This window comes from Xiphophorus couchianus, chromosome 16 (assembly GCF_001444195.1).
Source record: "Xiphophorus couchianus chromosome 16, X_couchianus-1.0, whole genome shotgun sequence".
Classification (NCBI taxonomy): domain Eukaryota; kingdom Metazoa; phylum Chordata; class Actinopteri; order Cyprinodontiformes; family Poeciliidae; genus Xiphophorus; species Xiphophorus couchianus.
In genome coordinates, this window is record NC_040243.1 from 1,410,001 (window position 1) to 1,431,686 (window position 21,686).

General features: G+C 39.4%; 3 protein-coding genes across 6 annotated transcripts in view; 1 reads left to right on the forward strand and 2 right to left on the reverse strand.

Moving 5' to 3' along the window:
- pigq (phosphatidylinositol glycan anchor biosynthesis, class Q) overlaps positions 1–8,124 on the reverse strand; it is a 14,465-nt gene extending 6,341 nt beyond the window's left edge. The window contains exons 1-9 of one of the 2 annotated variants that reach the window (XM_028041970.1): positions 8,026–8,124; positions 5,713–5,878; positions 4,798–4,984; positions 3,947–4,143; positions 3,639–3,835; positions 2,744–2,884; positions 2,538–2,658; positions 1,631–1,757; positions 1,397–1,550 (exon numbers count right to left, since the gene is read on the reverse strand). In XM_028041970.1, the coding sequence (XP_027897771.1) occupies positions 1,397–1,550; positions 1,631–1,757; positions 2,538–2,658; positions 2,744–2,884; positions 3,639–3,835; positions 3,947–4,143; positions 4,798–4,984; positions 5,713–5,865 (1,277 nt within the window). In that variant the 5' untranslated portion in view covers positions 5,866–5,878; positions 8,026–8,124. Of the gene's footprint in view, positions 1–1,396; positions 1,551–1,630; positions 1,758–2,537; positions 2,659–2,743; positions 2,885–3,638; positions 3,836–3,946; positions 4,144–4,797; positions 4,985–5,712; positions 5,879–6,846; positions 6,954–8,025 lie in introns of those variants that run through there. The other variant, XM_028041969.1, reaches the window with a different exon arrangement.
- On the forward strand, positions 6,522–12,790 carry eef2kmt (eukaryotic elongation factor 2 lysine methyltransferase). Of its 3 annotated transcripts, XM_028041974.1 has the most exons (10): positions 6,522–6,584; positions 8,084–8,154; positions 9,241–9,303; positions 9,386–9,466; positions 9,577–9,678; positions 10,076–10,209; positions 10,812–11,056; positions 11,294–11,434; positions 12,202–12,298; positions 12,378–12,790. In XM_028041974.1, exons 2-10 carry the CDS (start codon positions 8,149–8,151, stop codon positions 12,391–12,393), a joined length of 885 nt encoding a protein of 294 aa, XP_027897775.1. In that variant the 5' UTR covers positions 6,522–6,584; positions 8,084–8,148; the 3' UTR covers positions 12,394–12,790. The 3 variants fall into 3 exon arrangements, with proteins under 3 accessions (XP_027897775.1, XP_027897773.1, XP_027897774.1); XM_028041972.1 differs by lacking the exons at positions 6,522–6,584; positions 8,084–8,154 and adding an exon at positions 8,338–8,474; XM_028041973.1 differs by lacking the exons at positions 6,522–6,584; positions 8,084–8,154 and adding an exon at positions 8,338–8,474 and having other exon boundaries at positions 9,580–9,678.
- alg1 (ALG1 chitobiosyldiphosphodolichol beta-mannosyltransferase) lies at positions 12,311–20,059 on the reverse strand. Its single transcript, XM_028041971.1, has 13 exons — positions 19,735–20,059; positions 18,512–18,589; positions 18,341–18,444; positions 18,096–18,244; positions 17,314–17,403; positions 16,306–16,419; positions 15,749–15,864; positions 15,638–15,676; positions 15,497–15,556; positions 15,247–15,357; positions 14,156–14,270; positions 13,634–13,709; positions 12,311–12,537 (listed from the first exon to the last, which is right to left on the reverse strand). Exons 1-13 carry the CDS (start codon positions 20,024–20,026, stop codon positions 12,403–12,405), a joined length of 1,479 nt encoding a protein of 492 aa, XP_027897772.1. The 5' UTR covers positions 20,027–20,059; the 3' UTR covers positions 12,311–12,402.
- Positions 20,060–21,686: the final 1,627 nt, after the last annotated feature.

Here is a 21,686-nt window from a genome sequence, read left to right on the forward strand (position 1 = left end):
CATCCATCATCCATCCATCATCCATCCATCATCCATCCATTCATCCATCCATTCATCCATCATTCATCCATCATCCATCCATCATCCATCCATCCATCCATCCATCCATCCATCCATCCATCCATCCATCCATCATCCATCCATCCATCCATCCATCCATTCATCCATCATCCATCCATCATCCATCCATCATCCATCCATCCATCCATCATCCGTCCATCATCCATCCATCATCCATCCATCATCCATCCATCCATCCATCCATCCATCCATCATCCATCCATCCATCCATCCATCCATCCATCATCCATCCATCATCCATCCATCATCCATCCATCATCCATCCATCCATCCATCATCCGTCCATCATCCATCCATCATCCATCCATCATCCATCATCCATCCATCATCCATCCATCATCCATCCATCCATCCATCCATCCATCCATCCATCATCCGTCCATCATCCATCCATCCATCATCCATCCATCCATCCATCATCCATCCATCCATCCATCCATCATCCATCCATCCATCCATCCATCCATCCATCCATCCATCCATCCATCATCCATCCATCCATCATCCATCCATCATCCATCCATCCATCATCCATCCATCCATCCATCATCCATCAATCATCCATCATCCATCCATCATCCATCCATCCGTACATCCATCCGTACATCCATCCATCATCCATCCATCCATCATCCATCCATCATTCATTCATCCATCATCCATCCATCCATCATCCATCCATCATCCATCCATCCATTCATCCATCATCCATCCATCATTCATCAATCCATCCGTACATCCATCCGTACATCCATCCATCATCCATCCATCCATCATCCATCCATCATTCATCCATCATCCATCCATCCATCATCCATCCATCATCCATCCATCCATTCATCCATCATCCATCCATCATCCATCCATCCATTCATCCATCATCCATCATCCATCATCCATCCATCCATCATCCATCCATCATTCATCCATCATCCATCCATCCATCATCCATCCATCATCCATCCATCCATTCATCCATCCATCCATACATCCATCCATCCATCCGTACATCCATCAATCCATCCGTACATCCATCCATCCATCCATCCATCCGTACATCCATCCATCCATCCATCCGTACATCCATCCATCCGTACATCCATCCATCCATCCATCCATCCATCCATCCATCCCTCCATCCCTCCATCCGTACATCCATCCATCCATCCGTACATCCATCCATCCATCCATCCATCCATCCATCCATCCATCCATCCGTACATCCATCCATCCATCATCCATCCATCCATCCGTACATCCATCCATCCATCCGTACATCCATCCATCATCCATCCATCCATCCATCCATCATTACCTGGCTCCGTAGACGTAGAAGCAGTAGATGTGGAAGGTGAACAGCGCCACCATGTCAGACAGCAGTGAGAGGGCAAAGGTCAGGCCAAGGCAGGCGGACAGGCCTCCGTACCAGAGGATTCCCTGGATGAACGGCGCCATCAGGTGGATGTAGCCTGCAGGGCGACAGCCAGAGATGAGCCTCATGTTGGTGAATGCTGCTGCTGGTTCTGGTTGGTTCTGGTCCGAGACTCACTGATCCACAGGTGGATGTGGTAGAGGAAGAACCGGCCCAGAACCTGGTCCAGGGCCCGGTTCATCTTCAGGCCGGCCGGAGCTCCCATCAGCCACTGCAGCAGCTCTTCCAGCTTCTGCGCCACGCGCTGTGGAGACAGAGCAGGGCATGCTGGGAAATTACTCGGCTAGGAGTCACAGGAAGGAACATTTACAGTTTAATGACTTGAATGCAAAAATAACAAAATTGAATACCATACAATTTTTTAATCTTAAATGTCTCGTAATTTTTGTTTTTAAATCAGTTTTAAAAAATAAAATATAAAATTTGATTTAAATATTATTTTTGATTGGCTGCCAGTGAAATTCATGAAGCCACTTTGCTGCTCAAGCAAGAAATGAAAAAGTTTGTGACAAGAAAAAAACCAAAGGAAGCAACACTGCTGCAAAAAGCCGTAAGAACAGTGGGACTAAAATTAAATTTAATATGATTAATAGAAAACATCACACATTTTCTTATAATCAAAACAGTGGATCATGTTGAAAAGTTGCATTATCTGGTAATAAAATTATTATTATTATTATATTAAATTATTAATAATTAAGAATTATTAAGAATAATTAAGAATTACTATATTATAAATTTTTCTGAAAAAGAACTAATGGCCGACTAAAATCAGACAGTAGGAGGCAGCATTGTGTAGCATTGTCTGTGGGATTGCTAAGAAGGTCAGAGGTCATCGCTGTTTGGAAAAGTTTGGGAACTCCTGGTCTAATCTCACTGATTCTTTGGTTGGATGGATGTTCAGAGTTGGATGTTCAGACATCCAACCCAGACCCACCATTCTATATCTACAGTATATCTTATATAATCTCTATATAATCTCTATGTAATCTCTATATAATCCCATATGTCTGCTGTGACTCACGTCGGCGGCCGGCACCATGTTGCTGGCCAGCATGGCGATGTTTTGGTCTCTGTAGAGCCACGACATGAGCAGGACGCCCAGCGAGACGTCTAGCAGGACGGACACCAGGACGTTGGCCTTCCTGCAGACAGACAGGGGGACAGGTGAGAGGGACGGACCCGGTCTGACCCGGCCCCGTGTCCCTCTGGGACAGAACCTCCTCCCACCTCATGAAGTCCATGTGGGCGGCGGCCTGCGGAGCGGCCTGCGGAGCGCCCAGCGTCTGGAGCCGCTCGGTTCTGTAGCTCAGCTGGACGCAGGTGGACAGCTTGGAGGACAGGAAGCGCAGCGGGAAGACGCTGAGGATCCTGGGAGAGACGGCAGGAAGTAAGAGGGAGGCAGCAGAACCAGAACCAGAACCGGAATCGGACCGGGTTCAGGCTGGAACTATGACTCATTCAGGCTGAAATCGGTTCAGACGTTAAAACGTCTTCAGGGGATTTTCTCCATAAAACGACTCGATTTGGACGAGAATAAAACCTGATTAATAATAAAAACTCTTTATTTCATAAAAAATGAATTTATTTCTGCAAATCATAACAAGAGAAAAGATGTTTCTAATGTTCAATGAGATTATTCACAAATTTGATCTTTTACTAACAACTGGAGAAAAAACAAACAACTAAATTAATAAAATGATCTGTATTTTATTATATTATTAAGAATCTGTTGTCACAAAGAGACACATTCTGTAGAAAAGTGTGGCGGCCATGTTTTTGCCAGCTGACTGGCAGTGTGCAGGAGGGGTCTCTGACTTTTTCCTGGCTTCTCATTTAAAACCAGGAGGAAAATTTGACCCATTTTTAATTTTTCAGAACCTTTTTGTACAGTGAAGCCAGAAATCAGTTTTGAATGTTTTTCCTGTCTGAGACGATTCGCATGTTTTCTTCAAAACTAATAATCATTTTTATTTACTGTTGTTTTTATTTACTGTTGTTTTTATTTATTTTAAATGTAACTAATAAGACGTTGAAGAAAGTTGTAGCTCTTCCAGTTCAGAGTGCATTTCTCAGTGGTTCTCCCTGATATTTAAAGTTTGCGCTCCAACCCGGTTCTCCTCACCGGGCGCTGCAGATCCAGGTCCAGACGGAGAGCATCCGGCCCAGCAGGAGGCCCAGCGGAACCGAGGCCCGCTTCAGCAGCTCCACCACGATGCTGGCCTCCCGGCCCTCAGACTGCCAGTGGGTCGACCGCAGCGGCCCGTCATCGTACCGGTCCAGGACGAAGAGCGGCTGGCTGCGCGCCACAGTCCCAAACACCTGAGGAGGAGGAGGAGGGGGAGGAAGAGGCCACAAAAACACGCCGCACATTTCAGAAATAACAGAAGCCTTCAAAACCGTCAGAACCCGGATCGTCTCTGGTCCTGGTACCTGTCTGAGCTCAGAGTTCGGTTCTGATCCGTTCCCAGACTCCTGGGCCTCAACAGGATGAAGCTGCGACAGCATCACCTTCCTCTGCTCGTAGTGGACGAAGATCACCTTCTCCTCATCCTCACGCTCTGCGTCGCCGCCGTCCTCTTCGCTCTTCTTTTTCTTCTCTGCTTTTTCTCCTGGATTCTTCCCACAAACTGGAGGAGAGAAAATCTTACAGTTTTTATCGCCAAGGAAGAAATTTCTGAGTATGAGATGATTTTAGTTTGACTGAAATAATAAAACAGAATATTTATTAAATGACCGAATAAAAATCCAGCTAACAGTTCTAAATAATGAGCATTATTTCTGCTGCTTCTCCAATTCAGTATGAAGGTTTTATTCTGTGTTTTTATTGTTACATTTTTTCTCTGTATTTGTTGTTAAAATGTTTGAAATAAAGATTTCAGTCATTTCAGAAAATATGTTTCTAAAATTCAATGAGATTATTCATAAATTTTATCTTTTACTGACAACTGGAGAAAAAATAAAGAACTAAATTAATAAAATTATCCATATTTTATTATAGTAAGCATCCATCCATCTGTTGTAACAAAGAGACACATTCTGTAAAAAAGTGTGGCAGCTATGTTTTAGCCAGCTGACTGGCAGTGTGCAGGAACAGGTGGAAAAATGCAGATTTTTCCAGACTCAAAGGAGGAAAAAAGGAAGGAAGGAAACAACATTCATTTTAGTAAATGAATGTTGTTTGTCATGTTTCAGTTTACTGTCTGTTTTTAATAAATGAATGCTGTTTATAAAGCTGTTTCTGACTGCTGCTCTTGTCCTGAACTCCAGCAGGGGGCGCTCACTCTGGTCCCGGCTGAGCACCTCGCAGCTGAAGCCCGTCTTTCCGAACTGCCGTCTGATCTGAAGCCAGCGCTCCTGGGGGAAGATGGTGCTCAGGTCCCTGAGGAAGCTCTCCATGCCCTCCTGCCCGTCTTTAGGGAGACTCCAGGAGCCGAGAACCGTCAGATCCACGCGGCTCTGAGCCTGCATCTGGGACGACAGCATAGAGGGAAGAAGTCCAATTAGTTACTGCGTTTTAATTAACCGGACCCTGATTCACCCAAACAAGTCTTTAAGCTGCAGAATGTAAATCAAAAAAATATTTTTTTAATATTTGTTTAAACTGTCACCAGGCTGAGACAGTTTAATATGAAACTGATAATCCACTTTCTTCCAGTGATCAGAAACAACCAATCAGAACAAAGAGGCGGGTCTTAGCACTGTCAATCATCCAGATTATATCACTTATAACAGGACATTTTTCCCATAAGTCACTTTATCTGCCAATGGAATAAGTACTTTATTATTATTATTATTAATTATTAAGGAACAAACAAGCCTCTATATCTTGCAGAAAAGTTAGTTTGACTTGTTTCAATTTGCACTAGAAAGTAAACCAAAAATACTTGGTAACATTTTGTGTTTTTGCAGTGTAGCTGAGGGAGAAGGTGGAGGAGATCGATCTTTTCACAGATCTCATAGCAAACTGTCACAGTTTCAACTAATATGTAAAAAAACATTAAAAAAAAAAAAAAGTTCCACACTGCAGATTTGGTTCGTTATCAATCATATTTCCAACATTAAAGTCTCAACTGATCTTAAACACACCCAGAGAGCACAAAGAGATTTGGAAAATCAGCAAATGAAAGTGTAATAAATTTATATCTATAGGATCTATTTTTTATTCACCACTGGACAGTATTTAGTGTCGCACCAACCTGCTGGATGTACTTCTTGACCTGCGCTGGGATGAACGGGTAGTGGATGACCGCCAGCACCACGGCCGAGTCATGACCGGAGATCCAGCGGCCCACCAGCAGCCCGCTCTCCGCCCGGTTGCAGCACTGTGGGAAGAAGATCTTCAGCACCATGGCGTCCGCAGCTCTGATGATAAACAGAAGAAATATTCATTTAGTTAAATGCTAACGAGTTAAAAACATTGGAATGAAGAAAAGGAATTGTTTTAGAAATAAATATCTAACTTGTCTGTTTGCAATAAAGATGTACTGTATGTTTCACTTTTTGAAGTAAATAACTGTAATAAATTGATTACATTTCGATTTAATGAGATGAACAGGTTCCTGTTTTTATTTTTGTACAAAGACTAAACTGAAAACAGGACAATTCATCCTTCTTCCACTGGGTTTGAAAGGTTAAATCTAAATCAAATCAATTAGTAATCTTCATTAGCAGCAAAGTTAACAGCAATAATAACGGTAGGAAATGTAGCATGCGCTGGGCGGTGATAAAAAGGTCAAAACAACTGCAGACATCCAAATCCTTTTAGGAGACATTGTTGATGAATTGAAAACAAATGGAAACGAGATTAGATTAATGTAATGACGAATTGCCGAATCAAAGCTTGAAACATTCATTCATTTTAGGTAAACAGTGTCTATTGACAGATAAGCGCAATCCGAGGAAAATCTCCAAATCGGACAGTATTTGAGGGGAGTTTGGTGAGATGGCTGGCCTCCTTTCGCCCTTCACTCGCCCCGTTGTGGTTGTCATAGCAACACGGGGAGCCCTGGGCTGGAATCTGATTGATTTCTGCGGCAGTGATCTGGATTTCACAACTCAGGAGCAGAAAGTAGGTTAACTGTAGTGCTAGATGATAACAAAATACGAGGCTGACACCCGAAAAATATTTATTAGCAAAAGCGATTAAAATGAAGAGGTAATGTTCGTTTATTAGGTTCTTCCTGTCAAACTCCTGCTGGCGGCTCATTGATTTAAAACGCTTAAATCTTCGCTAAATTAAAACGCAGAAGCTCCATTAAACAAATAAACTGTTGATCTGACAGAGAGCATGATGGAAAACGAGGCGCGAGTGTGATAAACTTTAATTTTACCTTCCTTAACGCAATTAAACGGTGTCTCCTTGAGAGGCCGGTTCTTCTACTGCAACATCGCCGCCATTTTATTTGTTTATAGTCCGTCACTTAAAGTGTCCGGACAGAAACAGGCGTGTTTGTTCTGTTCTCTTCTACAAAGGTGTGAAAAACCATTAAAATGCATGGAGAGTATTTTGTTGATTGAAAAATATATTTTAATATATGTTTAAAATTACTTAATCCAACAGACAGAGTCATAAAGCTATGTGCAAAATCTGCGATTTTAAAGTATAATGAATAAAACATTTGTATAAATAAATTACATAATTACAACATAATAAATTCAGGCCAAATTATAGGGTATCTTCTCCAAGTCATTTTTTTCAATACAAAACCTACGAAACTAATACTTACAGTCGGTAATATATATATTTGTTAGAACTGAGTGAAATACTTACAGGGCAATATTTATTCTTTTGTCATTATATATTTTATTTCTGAGTTCTTGATTCAACTTTATTAATCATTTTTATCAAAGCCATAGATATTGACTAGGCTCAGTTTTTAATTATTTATTTTATTATTTTTGACCTTTCAATATTGCTACTTATTTTGTTCTTTTAATATTAATTGTTTAATATTTTAGTATTTTCTTATTAAAAGCTACTTTTGCATTTAATTTTATTGGTTAACCTATTTAATATATTTTTTAACAAAATTGTGGTCCATTTCTCAATATGTATTTTTTTATTCCTTCATTTACATCTGAGTATTTTTACTATTTGCTTAATATAATTGATATGTTGTAGTTACTTTTAACTACATAATAAATTATTTCAATAATTTTACAGAGTTTTTAATAATTAGTAATTCTATCATTTGGTTTACATCAGGCTAGTTCTATCATTTCTTTTGAAAAATAATCTACTGTGTGTCTTTGTAACAACTTTAAAACCATAGACAGACTTTTAAAAAACTGTAATGTTATTCAAAATAATAGTTTTATTATTGCAATGAATAAATTGCAGCTGATTTATTACACTTATATGTTGACGCACATGGTGTTAACTGTTTGTTTCAAAGCAATTGCATTTGACATTGCAGGATTATTATCTGATATTTAAATTTATACTAAATGTAAACTTTTTTTAAGTTTATGTGAGAATAAATAGAAAGTTTGATCTGTTTTTTACTCACCAGGTCAGGCTGCTGCTGTTAACATCCAAACTGTAAAGAGTTTTATCTCCTCCCGCAGTGACACCGCAATAAAAGAGCGGGAAGGAAACTTTCAGCTGATAAAGAAGATCTAAGCTCCGTTTCATGGAAGTTTGTAATTTTACTATTTTATTTGAAATGTGTTTGATTTAAATGTCAACATTTAATTTGAAAAATCACTAAAACATTTTAATAACAACTTTTACCCATCATAAACATCATTAGTAAATCATTTTGATGTAAAACAATATTAATTCAATTGAAACTACATTACCCAGCAGTGGCAGTAAACCTTGCATTGAATTATGGGTAAGCAGGAAGTAAACAAACACACGTGGAAGATGGCGCTTTCAGAGCAGAAACTTATTATTTTAAGGGATTTTCGTGCCTCGTTTTTCTCCATGAACCGATTGGCTTCGTTTCCCTGGACGGTGAGTTTGAGGCGCCGCCAAACTCCGTTGAAAATCTGCCTGATTCTGCTGCGAGGCGATAATTTAAAACACCCACTGAGATCATCTGCTGGGCATTAATCACACATAAAATGTTTTAAGTGTTTGAAAGCTCCGGCTGCGAAAATACTCAGCAATAGGCTTATATTGCAGCAAAAATGTTTATTTTTATCGTAAAATCTTCAGTCTGGAACTAACTTCTAGAAAACCGCAAAGATGCTGAAACACTGAGTTCCTTTAAATCAAAACTAAAAACCAAACTGTTTAGAGTTGATTTTATTGGTAGTTATCTGCACATTGAACAACTTATTTGATGTATATTTGCTAGATGATGGCGTTTTAAATAATGTGTGTATTCCTCGATTTATAATTGGTTACTGTATTTTGTTTTTATGGTGTAAATCACTTTGTTGTTGAAATCAAATGAACTTGATGTTTAGTTTAGTTTAATATTTAGATATCAGGACAACGTAAGCAAATCTGGTCTGATATACAAAAAACTCGCTTAACCTTTAAGAGCCAAATGCACAACTTTCTCCATAGCACTTCAATCAGATTGAGGTCTGGACTTTGACTAGGCCAATACAACAGTTTGTGTCTCTTCTGTTGCATTTGAGGTTCTGTGTTTTGGATTATTTCTGATTTAGTTTTAGACAATGGCTCCAGAACTTATGCCTCTTTGCAAATCAAAGTCATGCAGCCATGTTGTTTTCTAAAAGATGAATCTTGCTGGGGTTCTTTTTAACAGTTTCTAGACAGCGAGCTGCAGAGCAACAAGTCATCAGAGTTCATCTCAGAGCTGCTGAAGCAGGTGGAAGGATCCTCACAGAACTTTACTTTCTGTTTAATCTGAATTAAATCTAAAATAATCCAGTGTTTTTGTGTTTTTACAGACATGTCTTCATCCTTTGTGTGGAAAGTTTCCACCATCGGTCCGATTCAGGAGGATTTTCCTCTCTGAGCTCATCAAACGGGTCAGTTTCATTAAGTTCACAACAACAGAAATGATTTTCTTTCCCAGTAATTTCTGATTTTCAGTGATTCCTACTAACAGGCGTTGTTGTTGTGTTGTGTGTCTGTGCAGCAGGAGGCTGCAGGCTGCGATCCTCTGGATGAGCTGTACGACGCCCTGGCGGAGGTGCTGGGGGTGGAGGAGACGCTGCACTGCCACAAGAGCTACTTCCTGGTACTGAACGCCTCCGTCACTGGAGCAGAGAACCAGAATTTAATAAGCAGAATCAAACTAACAGTTTCAGTCCATCCACTGCAATAAACAGCACAATTTAATAAGTATATAAATCATTTTTTAGTCATAATTTAAATGGAATTTGAATTAATTGAATATTTGTTTAATAATTTATGTAATAATTCATAATCATTTGAGTAAATGTACAAGTTGTGTAATTAAATTATAACATTTGAACTTTTTAATTCAATTAATGCCTGAGCTTGCAATTAATGATGCTAACATGCTAATACTAACAATTACATATAGTTTAAATGACTAATTTAAATTTAGTCATTTAAATTATGACTAACTGCATTTAGTTGTGATTAGTTTGGATGTGGTTTTTGTGCCGCAGCCCACCGGAGACGCCATCAGCCTTCTGGAAAACGTGGCTGTGATCTCCGAGGGAACGACGGGCCTGGTGACCTGGGAAGCTGCTCTCTACCTGGCTGAGTGGGTTCTGGAGAACCCACAGGTGTTCACCGGCAGGTGTGACCTCACCTGAACCTGAGCCACGCAGCGGAGCCGTGTGCAGCTACACAGCAAAAGATTAACAGCAATAATGAATACTTCATACTTATGCATTTATAAATGTCATGGTTTCAAACTGAATTAGCTACAAAATTAAATATAAAACTAAATTAAGTAATAACTTTAAATTTTTAGTTCCAAACTAAGCATTGCATTTTCATACCAAAAATGTTCCTAAAGTAAATATTTAGCTTAAGCTAAATATTCAATTCATAAGCTCAATATTTAGCTTAGAAAATATTAAGTTTGGAAACTTAATATTTAGGTTGAAATTAAATATATACAGTAACTATCTGTTCCAAATCAAATATTTATTTTAAATGTTTAGTTTCAAATTAAATACTTATTTTCCAAACTAAATATTTAGCTTTTGTGTTATTTACTGTGACTTTGTAACTGAGTGAACAACATGGTGAAAATTACTTTTCAAAATTAACACCCAGTTTTTTCTCTCTGTTCCTCTGACTGACTAAACAAACCAAAATATTGCTGTTATTTGTTTTACTGTGTAACTTTAGAAACGGGTCCCTATAGAACTCTGGGTCCTGTTTCTCCTGCAGGTTGGTTCTGGAGCTGGGAAGTGGCGTCGGATTGACCGGAATCACTGTGTGCCGCTCCTGCAGCCCGGTCCGGTTCGTCTTCAGCGACTGTCACGCCGTGGTTCTGGAGAAACTCAGAGAAAACGTCCGTCTGAATGGCCTCGGCGGTGGGAAGAGTCCATCTGTCACGGTGGACCAGCTGGACTGGACGACGGCGCCGGAGGAGCAGATCCGCCAGATCCGACCCGACACGGTGATCGCTGCAGGTCCGGTCCGGCTCGACCCGGCCGGGTCGAGGGCTGTCATTATATTGAAATGTTAACAAATCTTCTGTTGCCCTTGGTTACAGGAGCAAGCTAAAAATAAGCATAAGATCCCAGATGAGTAAGCTAATGATATCAACAAAAAATAAATAAATTGAATGACAAGTTAATTTCGTCCAATCAAGCGTGGTCCTTTGTGTGGCCACGCCCCTCGGCTGACTCTCCTCCCGTCTCCTGCAGACGTGGTGTACGATCCAGAAGTCGCAGGAAGTCTGGCGGATCTGCTGCTGAAGATCCTGAAATGTTCGGCGGCGGCGGAGATCCTGATCTGCTCCACCGTCAGAAACCCGGAGACGTACGGCGGCTTCAAGCTGCGGCTCGGTGAGGATCACATCAAGACGCTTCAGACCCGGAACCGAGTTACAGAGTCCCGGTCCGGTCCCCCAGAACTGGGTAGAGGACCCAAAAACTGTACTCAAGTAAGAAGAGTAGCACTACTTTAGCATATTTTTACTCAAATTAGAGTAAAAAGTGGACGTCCAAGAAGTTACTCAATGAGTATTTGGTGAAAAGGCAACTAAAGTACGGAGAATTTGATCGAAAAATCAGATTCAATATTTTACAATGTCATCAGATTACAACAAAGTGTTAGAACCAGAATAAAGAACACGAGAAAAGTCGTAATAATACAAGAATAAAGTCATAATACAAGAATAAAGTCGTAATAATGCGAGCATAAAGTCATCACAATAATAGTTGTACGGGATTACAGTCTTTGTTGTCTTAATATGACTTTATGCTCGTATTATTTGGACTTTATTCTCATAATGACTCTTATTCTGGTAACATGACTTCTCATTATTACAACTTTTTTCACATAATGTCATTTTAAACATTTTTTAGCATGGCCCTGATTTAAAAAAAAAAAAAGCTTAAATTCTGGTATTTTGAAGAAAAATAATTAATACAAATAATTACAAAATAAAAAATGACATCAGAATCAGCACTTTTCTGTTTAAATTTTTATCAATATAAAACTTATAAAACTAGTACTTACAGTCTGTAAAGTGTACACAGTTTGTTAAAACTAGAGTACTTAGAGTTGCTCTAAATGTAACTAGTTACCATCCAGTGGTTCCTCCCTGCAGAGGCTGCAGGTCTGGGCCACCAGGTTCTGACCGGACCCGTCGGCGCCGTGTTTCCTTACAACCGGCTGGCTCCAATAGAACTCATCAAAGTGTTCAGGTGAGCCGACGCTGCAGGATCAACATTTTATTTACAAATTCACATAAATCAGGATTAAAGTCTTTTCTGTTTCTGTCAGAGTCCAGGAAGACTGAAGCTCCTCTTCATCTGGGTGCCGCCAGCAGAGGCAGAACGTTCTGGTCCCAGTTATCGTCCCAGCGCTGCCCCCTGCTGGCACGGAGGTTCCTCCGGAAAACTCCCAGTCTGCCGTCTGAGCTGGGAAACTCTGAGAGGAGAGACTGGAAACCAGCAAGGAGAAGAAGACGACAGATTGAGTCACTTTCTGGGACCTGAGTGGAGTTTTCCTCCAAAACCTTCTTCAAATCTAACAAAGTCAAACGTTTGTGCTGCAAAAAGGTTTTTGTGCCGCTATCACTTTAAATATATTAATAAAAAAGTTTCCACAAGTCAGAGGTAAACCCAAACTCAAGTTTACAAAATCACATAAATTTGGTGTCAATCAACCAGAGGTGGGCAGAGAAACCAAAAATTAAAAAAAGTAAGACTAAATATTACTTCAGCATATTTTTACTCAAGTAAAAGTAAAAAGTAACCGTCCAAGAAATTACTCCAGAGTAAAAGTATTTGGTAAAAACGTCTACTCAGGTACAGAGTAACTGTACATTTAATATTTAAAAATTACATCATCAGATGGACCAAAATATAAAGTGGAACTTTCTGTATTTTAAGGACAAAAATCAGAACAATTCATATAATTAACAAAAAATAAAATCAGGCAGAAATAAATTTTTCTTAATCGTTTTTTTTCAATGAAAAACTAAATAAATAAAAGCTGCAGGTGTGTGTTTGTGTCTGGTGAGTTTTTGGTTGAAACATGTTTGTTTTTCATTCAGTGGGAAGAAAATCCAGAAATTTTACTCAAGAGTAAAAAGTACAGCGAAGTAAAAGTACTACCAAAAGTACATTTTTTCCCCCAAAAAGTACTCAAATGTAATTGAGTAAATGTAACTAGTTACTACCCAACTCTGTAATCAACTCAGCTACATTTGTGCAGCAAAACATTTTGCTTGTGCTGCCTTTGCTTTGAAGATATTGATGATGACCTCTGACCTTTGAAAACTTAATATTTTTAAAACGGTAACAGCAAAAATCTTTGACACCAATTTTTTTGGATGTAAAGACGGAGCGGGCCGACTTCGCTCACACAGACGACTGAATATCTTCTCTGGATGCTGGAACTGGATTCCAATCAATCGTTTGCTTCATTAATGTTGGACAAACATTAATGAACTACATGTTTTGGGTTTGCGTCAGTAAAGTTGTGGACGCAGCTGCGTTTGGTCCTGCGGGTCGAGCTTCAGCGGATCGTCTCACCTTGAGCTGCTGGGCGAGTTCTGCAGAGTCCCTGAAGATCAAACCGTTCACTTCGTGCTCCACCAACTCCTGCAGGCTGGAGGAAACATGGACGCTCTCACTTCATTTGAAAATCTAAACTAATATCTGTGCAAACACGAAGAAAGGAAGAAAATAGGAAATAAAGGATGGAAGGAAGGAAAAGCAAATTAATGAGGAAAAACAAAAGAAGAATATAAGGAACTAGGGAAAATATAAGACAAGGAAAAATGGGGCCAAAAGGATATTATCTAGGGAAGATATAAAGAAAATTAGGGGAGAAAAGATGAAAACAAGAAGAGTAGAAACTGAGGACAGACGTAAGGAGACATGGTAGGAATGATAAAGGAAGAAAGGAGAGAAAAGGGAACAAAGTGAAAAACGGACAAGAGTTTGGAAGTTGGGAAGAAAAAACTCAAAGGAAGGAAAGTGGGACAGAAAAAAAGGATTTAGAAAGGAAAAGGAAGCTGTGGGTTCTGGCCGGTCCGACTAAAAGGTTCTGACCAGTGGAAGTGGACGGCGCAGACAGGAAGACAGCAGCCGAACATGTCCACCACCTTCATGGGCAGGTCCAGACCGCTGGACGACTTGTGGAGGCAGACGCCCAGATCTGCTGAACCTGCAGGATGAAAAGACAAAAACGATGATGAGGGACGAGAACACATGATGAAGGAGACGGTGAGGGATGGCACTTTCTGCCAAAAGTAAGTTTTGATTAAAAACAAAAAAGATGTCTGGCAAAGAAAAATCACTTTTAGTGAAGAATGACTTGGGTTGTTATCTTAGGATATTCAAATGAGGGGCGGGGCTTCCTCTACGGAGGCGGTTTTCAAAGTGTGAGGCGCGCCTCCCCTAGGGGGCGCCAGAGCACTTTAAGGGAGGCGCGGTGCGAGGGAAAAAATAAACCGGAAAAGAAACTATCTGCTTGCTGTCTTGCGCATAGCGTGCGTAATTTTTTTTTCTTCTGTATGCCTCTGCTCTTTCATACAGCAGCTCTTTTAGCTCGAGATAAATTGTTTAGATGAGCCACAAAAACAGCTCCACGATTTTGCAACTGTTTAGGTTTTTGATTTATTTTTTAATTTCAAGGAAATGTGCAACATTTACAGATGTGTTCCAAAGATCTGATCGAAATGTTTTTGTTAAGATGTGAAAACACTGTTGGTATCTCAAACATTAAACTCAGAATCTCAGATGGTTGAAAATGAGTTTGGGTTGTTCTTATCATTAGAAAAATGAAAAAAGGGCGTATTTGCCATACAAAGGCCCTGATAAAATAATCAAAATGGGAGGAAATGTTTTAAAATGTTCATGTGTCAAATTTCATTCAGATAAAGTGTCATTTTAAAAGATGAGATGGTTCTAAAATAAAAGCAATTAGAAGGTGTTTTGTAGTGGCATTTGTTTGTGTGTGGGTTGATAATTGGGGGGCAGCAGGCATTGTGCTCCTTGGAGGGGGGCTCACCCTTTCATACTTTAAAAACCCCTGCTCTATGGAACAGATCTTGAAATAAATAAAATTTAATAAATAAAAATATGAAATGGGACATTTATTTATCTGATGGATCATTTTTTGACTCCAGAGTTTTTCCTACCCAGCAGCAGCGGGTAATCCTCGGCCTCCAGCCACGGCGTGCAAATCTTCACGCGCTCCAAACGCAGCGAGGAGATCAGCTTCTTGTAGTGTTCCTTCTGAGGACCTTTTCCTGCACAAACGCACCATAAGATCCGTCACCAAAGCTTCAAACAACTTTATTCCCTCATATTTAATGAAATGTAGCTGAATTAGTTTGATGCTTCTGCATTTTTCTTGCATCTGGATCCGAAACGATGCTCCGGTTTCACCTGTGATGACGCAGACTAGCGATGGCAGCGGCGCTCCTCCTGCGATGAAGCCTTCGTACTCTGAAACAAACCGACCTGGTTCAGGTAAATCAGAGAATAAACCCGGTTCGGGTCGACTCGTTTCAGAAACCAAACCTGTACCTTGCAGAGAATCCAGCAGGATGGAGAAATCTTCGTCCTCTGCAGAGAGAAAACATCACCGGTCAGGAAGGCTTCAGGCTAAACATAAAAGGTCACAGGGAGGTCATTCACCCGTCCAGCTGGTGCTGCTGATCAGCAGAGCCGGCCGGTCCGACCTCAGGGTCACGCCACCGTCGCCCGGGTTACGGACGGTAAAGACGGTCTCCTCCGTCTCCCGAGAGTCGGACCTGAAAACGGATCAGGATCAGATTATTAAACACGTTTACAGTAAAAATATTAACAAAGGTCAGATTCCACCAGAGCTCCCAGTCATTCCAGTTCATTGTGAGGTGAATGTAAAAATTCACTTCAGATTCAATGGAGACATTTTTACCGAGTTCAAAGTTTAAACACCAGACATGAATGGATGGATGAATGGATGGATGAATGAATGGATGAATGAAGGAATGAATGAATGGATGAATGAATGAATGAATGAATGAATGAATGATTCATTGTTTGGACGCTCAGTTTTCAGGAACAAAACTGAATGTTGAGACAAATGGATGGATGAATAATGGATGAACTGATGAATGAACTCTTCCTCCTTTCATTTTCTCCATCCCATAAAAATAATAATAATGGTGATGATGATGATGATGATGATGATGATGGTCTCCAGCGCTCACCCTGAGGCTCTGAACTGTGGCTGAGTGTCGGCCATCTTGAGGAAGAGTTGGTGCTGCAGATCCAGAGGAGTCTCTCTGAAGATGGAGGCCGGCCGGTCGTACAGAGTGGTTGCCCTGGAAACCACAACATTCATCGGTCTGTTTTAACCAGGTAGACACGCGGCCATACGGCTTACAAGCTAAAACGCAGATTTATCATAACAGCCGATTTTATTTATTCGTTTTCTCACTTTTTTTTCTAAAAAAAATAAATAAAGTATTTGTGAAAAGCTACAGGAATTTCTGTTTAAGTACAAGAATATAGTCATAATATTAGCAGAGCAAAAACTCAATTTCACCAGAAAAATCTTATAAAATTATGAGAAAGAAAAGTTGTTATAATGAGTTCTTATATAATTACTACTTTACCCTCCAAATATTACAAATTTATTCTTGTAATAAGACTTTACTGTTATACTTTTTCATCTTCTGGAATTGATGTGCCTGTTTTCTTGTAACATTATGATTTTTTAATCTTGTAAATTTAAAAAAAATGTATTTAAAACGCAGCCTGAAACCCTTACGTTTCATCATAGAGTTACCTGAAAAACAAAACAAAACAGATTTTCAGAAAATTAGAAATTCAAAAAAATTGACTAATTAATAAAGCTGAATCATTGCCCAGCCTCAGGTTATTTAACAGGAAAAACCTTTAGAGATTATAAACTACAACATTTAATATTTAACTCGAGTTAAAAGAGTTTGCAAACATCTGCAGATCATTAAAATGAGACGAGAGATTAAACGGCTTCTTCTTTCTGTAACATTTCAGTTTTTAACAGTAAACTGTTGGTAAGCTAATTATTTTTTTCTTGGTTATGTAAGCACACGTTTTCCTCTTCTACTGATTATTTGTTTTCTTAGTGTTTAACACCTGTTTGAGATAAATGAATAAAATTTCAGTTTTGAAGGTGCAGATATGAAACGGATCAGAGGAAGAGGAAGCTGATCTGAAGCTAACAGTCTTACTCGACGCCCCAGTTTTTCTTCAAGTCGTCCTTCATGGCGTTCGTCACACACAGGCTGTGGGAGGCCAGAGGGCCGAACAGGTGTTCATACCTGGAGAGTAAAAAAGAAAAAAACTTTAAACAAAAGAGACTCTACAAACATTAGTTAAATGTTTTCTCATCCGACTTTCAACATTTCAGGCTGCAGATAAAACTGATTCTGAGTTTTCAGTCTTTATTTTGTTTCGTTCTTCCTGTTCTGCACTGGAGCTGCAATAAAATCCAGATTGTATTTTCTACCTGTAACGTCCAGCAGGTAAAAACACTTCATGCTCCAGGCATCAACACTCTGCATGCTGTCAGTTTATTAGGTGGAAAGACACATGGTCCAGTTTTTAATGCAAATATCTAAATACTTTTGAAATAAGATAAAACTAACTTACAAATAACTTTCCGGCAAGATGTAGGAGATTGATTTAAGTAAACAATTCCTTAATATTAATAAAAAGTATCAGAATATTTTATAACATGGGAAAATATTTTGTTTTAATTGAAATAATCTGCCAGTGACTGGCCACTAGGGGGCGTGACTGAGTTTGTCTTTCATCTGCCTACATCTCCCAGAATGCTGTGCAATTCTGGCAGGAGTTCAGTGAATATTCTATGTATTGAACACTCCGTCAGGTGCATCATTTACTGATATTGATCTCATGCCAATGACTATTGATTGATTGATTGTTATTGATTAATTGTCCAGCCCTGTTTGCACATAAACGGAGTTTCAGCTGCAGCTGAGGCGCTGACCGCTTGGCGAGTCGGACCAGAGGATGCGACGCTCCGAGGCTCAGAGCCATGATGGTGTAGCTGTAGTTGTGCCAGTCGATGATGAAGGTGCTGCCGCGCAGAACGCACACGAGCCACGCCACCGCAATCCCAGGCAGCCCAGGAGGATTCTGGGAAAAATAAAACATTACGTTTGTAAATCTGCAGCACATTTAGAGCCAATCCTCCTCCGATGATGATGATGATGATGATGAGGACGAGCTGACCTGCATCAGGATGTGCGCCTGCAGCTCCATGGACAGCAGAACGTGAAGCAGCTGCACCGCCTGGACCATCGTCTTCGTCACGTAGGTCAGGAGTTTTGGTCCGACTGGAAAAGCAGCAGCCGGTTTTTATTTCTGAACTTTTGCTGCAGGAAAACAAACACGGTTGTTTACCTCGAAGACCTTTAACCTCTGAGATGCCGACTATCCGGATCTTCTCCTCCTTCAGCACGTCCTGATGGGGCTTCGAGTCTGAAAAACATCCGCTTTCATTCTTAAAGCTGGTTTTATTAACTTCTTCTCAGATGTTTTGCATTATGAGCAAAGAGAAAATTAATCATTAACAGGATTAAAAGTTATTTCTGTTTCACAATTAATAGAAAACAAACTGTGGTAAAAGTTCAACAGCTGCTGCAAGGGAAGTAATCTGCAAATTGACAAAAGATTCTGTTTCAAATTTCATACAAGAACTGAGATTTACAATAATCAGAAACTGACAGATGACAAACACTTAAACTCTTCACCGTTTCCATGATCAGAAATTGACTTGATGTAGCGTCATAAACCCTGATACTGAGCAGATAAGAAAACTGGGTTGATATTAGGATTGTTAGCGGCGTCCAAATGAGATGTGTGTGTAGCAGCAGCAATACTACAGATGATATCAGATATCAATATTGGTCCAAATTGTCATATCGGTGCATCTTATAATTTCATTAATTTAGTATTTTTTTTTATTTTAAATTGGAAAGAACGTGACATATAGTAGTAAAATGTTGGTACTAGCCCATAAATTGTTGCAGAAACTATTGTGATAAATGACAATATTTTTGTTTTGAGACCATCTTCAAGCAATAAATGCAATATACTGCAAATGCGCCCACTCAAAAACAAAAAACAACAACAACAAAAAACAAGTTTTGTACAGAATATTACACACTGGAACTGGAAGACATTTTAAATATCCAAAACAAAATGGAACAACCAAAAATGTTAAATAAAAAGGAAATTAAAACCAATAATGAATCTCAAAGGTCATCATATTATTTAATCTCATGTTAACTTTATTTACTAGTTAGTTGATATCTGAAGCCAATAGTGGATTTCATTTAGAAGAATCCAACAAGTGCACGCCACACTTTCCAGAGTTTTTTATTTATTTATAAGCAATATGGATAAAATACATTTAGTTATTTAATGTAATAAAAGTGAATGCATATAGTATGAATTGTTTTCTGACAGTTGTTCACATCTTTGGAGATTTTAGACTTTCCAAAACATCTCAGTCATTTAGGTTTTCCAAATATTAACTCATTGTAAACTTTCTCTATCTTTATCTGTTTCATTCAGCAGATAAAATGTTTGTAATTCCAACAGGTGACAGTTTGGAGTCTCACCTAAAAACCCGACAAAAGTGACCTGGTACCGGTGTTTGCTGAGGGACAGAGCGTGATACTGCATCCGAGGACTGCGTCCGATGTCCCCCAGCACCAGGACGCAGACCCGCCGGTCCGAAGCGGCGTCCCGCTGCCGCAGCCTCCGCCAACACATCGACAGGATCCCGGCTGCCACAGCCAGGCAGACAGCCGGACAGGTGACACCGGAGCCCGCCACACAACACGAAACAAAGACCGCAAAAGCGGCAGAAAACACGGAAAGTAGCGCCACGGTGGAACCGCACGGCGCCATGTTTGCTCGAGTCAGGAAGTGTGTAAAGGGGGCGGGGCTCGAGATTTAAAGAGACCGCACCAATCAGAAATACCAAAATAAAAGCCGTAAAAAAAAGATAATTTAGCTACATATTTACTTCATTTGTTTTCTGGACAACAGGATGTTTTAAAAAAAATTCTATATTTTGAGTATTCTTTATGACGTCATACTATTATTAGTAAAATATTGAACTTCATTTGTTAATATCGTTGACATCTCAAAGTTAGTTTTTCTCCAATAAAAATTACTAAATATGTCACTTTTATTTTTGACAGAGTTGTGGTGGCTGCAACGTCTGCTACTTTTGTTGTTTGCTTATATTAGAAGCTGATTTTGGTGCGTTAAAGATGACCTAATTATTGTACATTTAACTTCTGGTATTTATAAAAAGGCCATAAACATATTTAGAACGAGGTTGACTGATGTCACATCCACCATCAGACATCAATGACACTTTTCACTTTATATAAACTTTACATTCAGTCCACCTATCTGAAATTATGTCCATCGCATTGATTCCTGCAGCAGCGTCTTCACAGGTCTGTCCAACAAATCAAACAAACAGCTGCAGCTGATCCAGATGCTGCTGCTGGCGTTCTGACTAAAACCAGGAAGATAGAGCACATAACACCAGTTTTAAAGTCCCTCCACTGGCTCCCTGTAGCTCAAAGAATAGACTTTAAAATACTGTTAGTTTATAAATCACTGAACGGCTTAGCACCACAATACATTAAAGATCTGCTGTTGTTGTATCAACCTTCCAGAACCTCTCAGGTTCTGGTTCTGCTCTGCATCCCCAGAACCAGAACCAAACAAGGAGAAGCAGCTTTCAGCTTCTATGCACCACAAATTTGGAACAAACTTCCAGAAAACTGTAAAACAGCTGAAACACTGACTTCTTTTAAATCTCCACTAAAAACCCACCTGATTGTATTCAAAACGTAATAAATTACGAGTTTAATGATGGAACTTGACTTAATGTCGTGTTTTATTGGTGATTCTATGTTGCATGACTTTATGTTCCTATTAATAGTTATTTGATGTAAAGCACTTTAGATGCCTTGCTGCTGAAATGTGCTATACAAATAAAATCTGATTTATAAATAAATAAATCATAAATCATACACTTTGCATATGATTTTCAAAACAAAGTAAAATGTTTTTTTTCAAGGCCAACTGACCTGAGGATATTTGAGCGAAGTTTATTAGACTCTGTTTAACTTCACTGGTTTAATGTAAGACAAGATTTAACTCTTTCTTGTCACATAAGTTATAAATAAATACAATATTTCTATTTTAAAGTTTGTATATACTCGGATCATTTTTGATGAGTTGCTCATCAAATCAAATTGCTGAATCAATCAAGAAACTACAACGCCTACAAAACCTTCAGGCGGCAGAGGTCACGTGTTTCCGGTGGTTATTTGCCCCCCCAGGAAACTGGGACATCGCATCCACATGTAAATCCTATTAATAGTTTAATTATTTCCTAAATTGAATGTTGACATTTCTGGGAATATCTTCATTGTCTTTTTGGTCTTAAATTTGTTTCTTTTGTGTGTTTTAAGTTTAAAGCCGCAGAAAAAACTAAAGTTTATCTTTAATTATGAGTTGGGAAGTTGAGTCTGAACATTGTGAC

What these genes read in the sequence shown, in the direction of transcription:
- alg1 (XM_028041971.1), bottom strand. Translation starts at nt 20,026, where the DNA reads ATGGCGCCGTGCGGTTCCACCGTGGCGCTACTTTCCGTGTTTTCTGCC. An exon ending in GGATTACCCGCTGCTGCTGG is followed by an intron (nt 14,271 to 15,246) that starts GTAGGAAAAACT and finishes TTCATCCTGCAG; the next exon opens with GTTCAGCAGATCTGGGCGTC. An exon ending in TGCGCCGTCCACTTCCACTG is followed by an intron (nt 13,710 to 14,155) that starts GTCAGAACCTTT and finishes TGTTTCCTCCAG; the next exon opens with CCTGCAGGAGTTGGTGGAGC.
- eef2kmt (XM_028041972.1), top strand. Translation starts at nt 8,349, where the DNA reads ATGGGTAAGCAGGAAGTAAACAAACACACGTGGAAGATGGCGCTTTCA. An exon ending in TGGCTTCGTTTCCCTGGACG is followed by an intron (nt 8,475 to 9,240) that starts GTGAGTTTGAGG and finishes TCTTTTTAACAG; the next exon opens with TTTCTAGACAGCGAGCTGCA. An exon ending in TCTCAGAGCTGCTGAAGCAG is followed by an intron (nt 9,304 to 9,385) that starts GTGGAAGGATCC and finishes GTGTTTTTACAG; the next exon opens with ACATGTCTTCATCCTTTGTG.